The sequence below is a fragment of the Hippoglossus hippoglossus genome, chromosome 4 (genome assembly GCF_009819705.1).
Source record: "Hippoglossus hippoglossus isolate fHipHip1 chromosome 4, fHipHip1.pri, whole genome shotgun sequence".
Taxonomy (NCBI): Eukaryota; Metazoa; Chordata; class Actinopteri; order Pleuronectiformes; family Pleuronectidae; genus Hippoglossus; species Hippoglossus hippoglossus.
In genome coordinates, this window is record NC_047154.1 from 28,479,897 (window position 1) to 28,487,445 (window position 7,549).

Here is a 7,549-nt window from a genome sequence, read left to right on the forward strand (position 1 = left end):
GCCAAAGAACCGTACGAAGAAGAAGAAGAAGAAGAAGAAGAAGAAGAACCGCGTGTGCGGGTTTGTTGTTATTGGAGACAGCATGGCGGCTCCTCTGGAGGTGGTAGTGACCAGTGACTCCGGCTCTCAGCTGTGGAACAGCACAGTGTTCGACCTCTACAGCGGCTCCAGCCTGCTCTCATACCGGGGAGGGAACAGCTCGGCCCGGACTCTGTCGCTGCTCCGCGGCGAGTTCCTGCTCTCCGCCCAGGTCGGAAAGAACTTCATCAACGTCTGGGAGATCCAGAGGAAGGTACGAGCCACCCGGACTCACTCCGACTCAACGGGACTCACCCGGACTCAACGGGACTCACTCCGACTCACCCGGACTCACTCCGACTCAACGGGACTCACCCGGACTTATCGGGACTCACTCCGACTCACCCGGACTCATCGGGACTCACTCAGACTCACCCGGACTCACTCCGACTCAACGGGACTCACTCCGACTCACCCGGACTCACTCCGACTCACCCGGACTCACTCCGACTCACCCGGACTCACTCCGACTCAACGGGACTCACCCGGACTCATCGGGACTCACTCCGACTCATCGGGACTCACTCCGACTCACTCGGTCCTCTGCTGGGACGCTCAGACCAAACCCTGTTCATAAGAATGTCATTTAAAAAACAGCAACCTAAAAACAGACTCGTGAAAAATACAATGAAACATCAGCTGTTGAAGAAAAACCTGCTGAACCTCAGTGAAGGAGGCTGTGCTAAAATAGAATAAATAAAAGTTAGAGGTCACGTGATAAACACTGTGTGTGTGTGTGTGTGTGTGTGTGTGTGTTGCAGGATCAGCTGCAGCAAAAGATTGTTTGTCCAGGTGTGGTCACCTGTGTGACGGCTTCACCTGATGGACTCTTCCTCGCTGCGGGAGTCGTGGAGGCCATTTACCTGTGGGAGGTGTCTTCTTCATGCTTTTCTTTTTTGGAATTTAAAATTTGACAGCCTCTGGTTTCTATGGCAACCCGTCTGTGTCCTGCTGATTCAAACTCACTCTCTCTGATTGGTTCAGGTGTGCACAGGTAAACTGCTGTCTGTCCTCAGTCGTCACTATCAGGATGTCACCTGTCTGAAGTTCACTGACGATAGCAGCCATTTTATTTCTGGAGGAAAAGACAACCTGGCTCTGGTGTGGAGTCTGTGCAGGTAACTCACCTTAACTCACCCGATTTCACACCTGAGCGAACTGAGCTGGCCCAATCACAACTTTAAACGCCTCCCCCTTTGGGCTCTGTGATATCTCAAGTTTAACTGACTTGGTTTTATAATGTGAAGCGTTCCCTTCATTTCTTTCAAACAGTGTATTATGTATTTCCTGTGAAGTTTGAGAACAAACAATCTTATAGGCCGGGAGGGAGACCTAGCGCCCCTAAACCAACCAAATATAACCAAAATACTAAAGTCAACCTGTCACAAAATGCATTACCGCATTCATGTGAGCAATCACTCGATAGCAGAGGGACTTTTAGTGTTTTGTATATTGTTTATTGTCGCCATGGTTCAGGTGACTGTTATAAATTTGAACTAAACTAAAAACTGAAGGAAGTTTAGATTGATTATTTGATATTTTCATGTTGACACTTTAAAGAAATGTTCCATGTTTTTAACTCTGACTGTTAATATTATGTAAACACTCCTGGAATCTTGTGTCTTCTGAAGCAGGTTTTAATCTTAAAACTGTTTTTTATTTCAGTGTGATACAGCTGGATTTAAACCACACCCCAGATCCTCGTCATGTCCTGTCTCGTCACTCTCTACCAATCACAGACCTGCACTGCGGCCTGATGGGCGCTCAGGCCAGAGTCGCCACTGCCTCCTTAGACCAGACTGTCAAGGTAAGGCTGTAACACCTGCACTGGTATGACAGATGCTCTGTTTAACCTGGATAGTAGAAGTTCTATAGTACTAGTTCTATAGCACCAAACTACAACACACATCATGTCAAGGTTCTTTATTTAGTCAGAATTATACAGAAACCCAACTACGGATATAGATGAAACAGACAAAACAGAGAAGTACCACCAGAAATCAATTCAAATGTGAATGGTCCCCAGCCCTACCAGCACATAATTTAGGTGCACCCAAAATGTTTCACTTTAAACCACTGGTATGATGATAATATTACTTATGAGGCTGCATTTAAACATCATGAAAATGACTCGTCAACATGTTCAGTACAACACGAGACGCTCACACTCAGGACTCAGTGTTAAAATGAGCGGAGCGACACACAGACATGATCCGACTCCATCGATTCAGAACCAAACACATGACCGGACATTGTTCACCTGAATCCTGCCAATAAAACATGAATGTGAACTAGTTAATTTTCATCTGCATGAACTGAACCTGGAACTCGTTCTTTTTAAGTGTGAACTGGCTCAACACTGCTATCTGTTCTGGGAGCGAGACGGAGTTTACACTCTCACACACACACACACAGACAGTGAAGCAGAGATGAGAGTTCAGTAACATGAACAGTGTGAATACAGGGTTTCCACGACCGACCAGCAGTGCAAAACGATCAGCGCCACTCTTCATCCTCAGCTGTTTGTCCTCAACTGTTTGTCATGTGTCCCTCAGTTAAAGCTGAGAACATATATATATATACATCTGTTTTTGTTTAGTGAGAATGAATTAGCTATTTATCGGCTGTTAATCAATAGTTTAACGGTGGTTTATCTGCTTTTGTTCTGTGGCAGCCATGTTAAATGAAACAACCTGATGATCTGACCGTTGTTTACATGTGTTTTTCTGTTTATGCAGATGTGGGAGCTGTCCTCCGGTGAGCTGCTCCTGTCCGTTCTGTTTGATGTGGAGATCATGTCTGTGACCTTTGACCCCTGCGAGTACTTCCTGTTCTGTGGAGGAACTGATGGAAACATTTTCCAGGTGTCTCTGTGCAGCCAGGTGACTCGATTCATAACATTCTCTGTCACACCCTAGAGCTGTTATCATACCTCGTAAGATCTAAATAAATTACATCTCAACATTTTAAAGTTTAGGGTCATATAACATCATCACATGTTGGTGTGTCTCTTACGTGTTCTGTCATTGGGGATTTTGGTGCCTAGAGGTCAAAGGCAAGGTCACAGTGATATCACCCAGACCCTCATCCTGTGAATGTGATATATCAGAACTGCCTTGGGGGAAATTCATTACAACTGGTAAAATTCCCTTTGACTCATAGATGATCTGGTTAGACTTTGGTGTTCAAAGGTGACCTCTCAAACACGTGTTTTGCCTAGTGAATGTAATATCTCAGGAACATCTCAAGGGAATTCTTTCAAATTTGGTGCACACTTGGACTCACTGATTAACTGATTTGATTTTGGTGGCCAAAGATCAAGGTCACGGTGTTTAAAAAAACATGTTTTTGGTGTCTTGAATGAAGACCAACTTGAGGGAATATCTTCAACTTTTGATCAGTTGTCACTTGGACATAAAGATGAAGTGATTACATGTCATTGGTCAAAGGTAGCTGTGACATTTTATGAATCTGGTAGAAAAATACGAGGAGGTATGTACACGGAAACTGCACTGGTTGGCGGAGGCATACAACTTCAGTGTGTTAATTCTGCCTATAGTTTAAAACACATTTTCTGCTGAGGGTTGAAGGTCAGAATGAAGTTCAAACTGAAACAGTTGAAAGCTCTGAAACAAGTGTGTAAGTCGACCTTGAGTTTAAATTGTTCGTATAAAAATAAATATATACGAACAATTTTAATTAAAAATAATTAACCCTAACCCTCTTAATTTAAGGGGCCCTGATCTGTAGTTTTTTACTCACAGCGATTGAAAAGTGTGACAGTAAACAGTCACGTGAGGACGATAGATTTCAATAAGTCAAATAAAATTTTTAGTCTCATATTCCCATATCACAATTTGTCTCATAGGTCATAATAAGGTGCAACATCCTCTGTTCTTGGCTGGTAAGAGACAGAGAGGTTTGACCAGTGGAGAGGAAACTGGTCAGACTGTTTATTACTGGTCTGATCAAACACTGATTAATCAATAGATCAACCGGCTGAGCTGCTGTTTCTGTCTCTGTTGTCAATAAAACTAACCCTGAACTGTTTGAATCTGTTTCAGAGTCTCAGTCGTGACAAATCGTTTCAGTCCGACAACGATGGAAACCAGGTCTTCAAAGGTCACAGGTGAAAACGGGTTAATAATAATTCACACTGATGTGAGACGAAGGCGTTCATCAACACTGAATCATGAAACACGTTTCATGTGAATGTCATGTGACAGATGTCATCCGTCATGTTTTTGAAAGAACGTTGGAGACAGTGGATCAATAATAGTTCTACTGTTCATTTTGTAATTATATATATATATTACTGTATATAAAGCTTAATTTTTGGATCAGTAATTATTATCTACCAGTGGCAGTATAGGGTATCTGATCAGAACAGTCTCCTCAGGAACTTGGTGACATGTCTCTCCGTGTCGATGGACGGGACACTTCTCGCCTCTGGGTCACATGATGAGACCGTCAGACTCTGGGATGTTCAGAGTAAACAGAGCATCCGCTGCCTTGCCCACAAAGGTAAGCCCCGCCTATTATTATTATTATTATTATTATTATTATTATTATGACATGATGTCATTTGTGTCGCTGCTAACAGACCCATCAAACAGCTGGAGCTCAACGCTGGTAACACAAGATTAACCTGGGCTAGCCTCAATGTAGGTTAACTCCAGCCCAGGCTAACTCTAACCCGGGTTGGCTTCAACCTGGGTTAACTTGAACCTGGATTGAAAAGCCTTTACTATAGAAGGCCTCCAGCTCCTTCTCAATAAAAGTACAGGACTCAACTTGTGATGACTTTAAAACTCTTGGGCCTAACCCTTAGTCTCAACTCGCCTGTGATTGGTTGATAAAGATTGATCATTGATCAGTAACTTTCGCTTTCTGTGGTTTCTCTTGCGTCACTGGTGAATTTCAGATGAAAAAAAGATCAGTGAAAAGGTTTAAAGTTAGAAGACAATATTTATTAAGATTTTCTTGATGAATGTGATTTTAATGACATTTTTCTTCTCTGCGTTTGCTGCTGGTTTTTTAATGAATCCTCTGACCTCTTGTTTCTCTGGAGGAGATCCTACTTCTTCCTCCTATTCATACCAAGCGAACGTGGCCAACAGCAACATGACGAAGAAATGTCTCACAGTGATCATGACTGGCACTTCATAAATAACCAAATCCTGTCCGTGCTGAAGGTTGTCAGACTTTAAGCGCACCATCAGGAGCGATAGTCCCTCCTTTGGCTGGACCGATGGACTCATCCCACGCCTCCGTCAATTTGTCAGACTCAGCTGCCGACACCTTTGACAATGAAACCATCCAGAATGTTAAAGAAGCTTCATCCTCAGTGATGAAAAGATTTGTGTCAACAGATTTACCTGACATCACTTCCTGTCTTTGTTCAGGTCCAGTGACCAATGTCCTCATCACGGCGGCTCCAGCTAACATGTTCCTACCTGACAGTCGACCCGCTGTTCCTCTGCCGCGCTTCAGTCGACACCTGCACGCCTCCGAGGGCGACGGCGGGGAATCAGGAGACGTTTGTGTCCGACTCGCTCCCTGCACACAGGTGAGTCAGCAGGTGCAGCCTCGCCCCGTTGACTGATACTGGACAGCTTCTTTATTCACGTGATCATTAAAATCTGATGATTTTAAAATAAGATCATCATTAAAGTCAGTGGATCTTTAAATCATGTGATCATTAAAATCCGATCTTTCATTCTGAATTCACACTTTATTTTGAAAATATGTTTCATCTTTATCTATTTTCTGTGCTTTTATTTTGGCGATTTCAGGAAGAGGAGGAGACATACCTGCAGAAAGCTGATAGGCTGAGCTCACTGATGAACGCTGTGACTGACAAGGTGAGAGGCAGAGTGTTTCCTCAGAGTCCCACAATCCAAACGGTGACATTGGTAACTGACCTCAGATCAGGTTAAATCATTGATTATTTATTAGTTTAGACTAAGTGAAGTATTACCAGAACCTTTGGTTTTTGGGGGGGGGGTGGCCTCCGTCCCATGAAGCAGGATTTGTGGTTATCAGGTTAACTTCAGGTTTAATTCAGAGTTTTCAGTCCTATGAAACTGGTTCCCTTGTTATCAGGGTAAATTACCATGGTAACTTCTGCTGAACAGCTAAACTGCTCCATGTTAAGTTGGAGATAATAGATGAAACTTTATAAAGCTCCGCTCACTGACCAATCCCTTCCTTTTGAACCATGACATCAGCGTTCTTTATATTATAGCTCATTTTAGAGGCCACATCGTGGGATTCTAACGTTTCTCATGAAGAGGCTTCTTCACTTCACTTCCACATGTCTTGTTAGTAAACAGATTAAGATCTTGTAGCCCTGAGTTATTATCTCATGGTCACGTAATATATTTTTTACCAAAAGTCACCAGGGGGCGAGGTAATGTACACATTGACACAATCCCAGATGTTTTACCAGCTGTTCTTCCTGCATTTAGCAGCTGTAACTGTTTCTTTTATTCTGGATGTTTGTTCTCCTCTGATTTTTATTATACAACAGTTTGATCCTCGGCTCTGCTGTCAGTCAAACTGTCCATGTCTGTGATTGGTCATGTGCTGTAAACCCCGCCCCTTTTATGTGCACACGCTCATATCTTGATGAGGAAAACCTGAGTTAACTTAACGAGTTTAAACCAGCGTCACGTGACCACTTAGCCTGACTGTTGGGTTACATTCAGCTGGAAAACTGAAATAAATCCTGGATATGTTGAACTGGCTTCGTAGTCCAGGCCCCCAAACTTCAGAATAAAGGTGTGTGTGTGTATTTGTTTCAGTCGGTGTTCGGTGACGGAGAAAACACAAAGGTTCGTGTCGCAGAGTTGGAAGAAGAAGTTCAGACTCTGAAGAAAATCAACAAAGATCTTTACGACTTCTCGAGTCAACTGATCACAAAACCCACATAAACACACACACAAATGTGGATGTCTGTTTAAAAATAAAAAACAATTTTTTAACGTCCTTTCTGTTGTATTTCTTGTTGAGAGGTTTGAACTACTTGGTGGGGGTTAGGGTATCTTGTATCCCATTAACCTCCCCACAGGGGGTTTATAAAATGAGCTCCATGACTCCCCCTTCTTCATCTGACGACTGGGCAGTTGAACTGGTGAGTCAAAGGCAATGCACTGGTCGACGCACAACATCAAATCAGAATCAGAAATACTTTATTGATCCCAGGGGGAAAAGCTCTCCACTCTCATATCCCCTTAGCTCAGTGATTCTCAAACTGTGGAGCATTTACCATTACCGGGAGGGGGAAATGTGAGGCGGAACTAATGTTTTGACGTCCGCATCTCTTTAACGGTGGAACAGTAAACAAATCGTTCTTTCGCCGTAGCCAGGGGTCGTGTGTGTGTGTGTGTGTGTGTGTGTCCGCCCCCGCACATAGGCCCCGGGGCTCTGCCCCCACTCATTTGCTCAGAGAGACACACACAGTGAGATC

At 43.5% G+C, this 7,549-nt stretch overlaps 1 protein-coding gene across 1 annotated transcript; it reads left to right on the plus strand.

The window, feature by feature from the left end:
• On the plus strand, positions 1-7,069 carry wdr18 (WD repeat domain 18). The gene is made up of 10 exons (XM_034582288.1): positions 1-292; positions 840-950; positions 1,063-1,196; positions 1,744-1,885; positions 2,817-2,960; positions 4,143-4,207; positions 4,478-4,602; positions 5,484-5,647; positions 5,874-5,942; positions 6,885-7,069. The coding sequence occupies exons 1-10, from the start codon at positions 83-85 to the stop codon at positions 7,011-7,013; spliced, it is 1,293 nt and encodes a 430-aa protein (XP_034438179.1). The 5' UTR covers positions 1-82; the 3' UTR covers positions 7,014-7,069.
• The last annotated feature ends 480 nt before the right edge of the window (positions 7,070-7,549 follow it).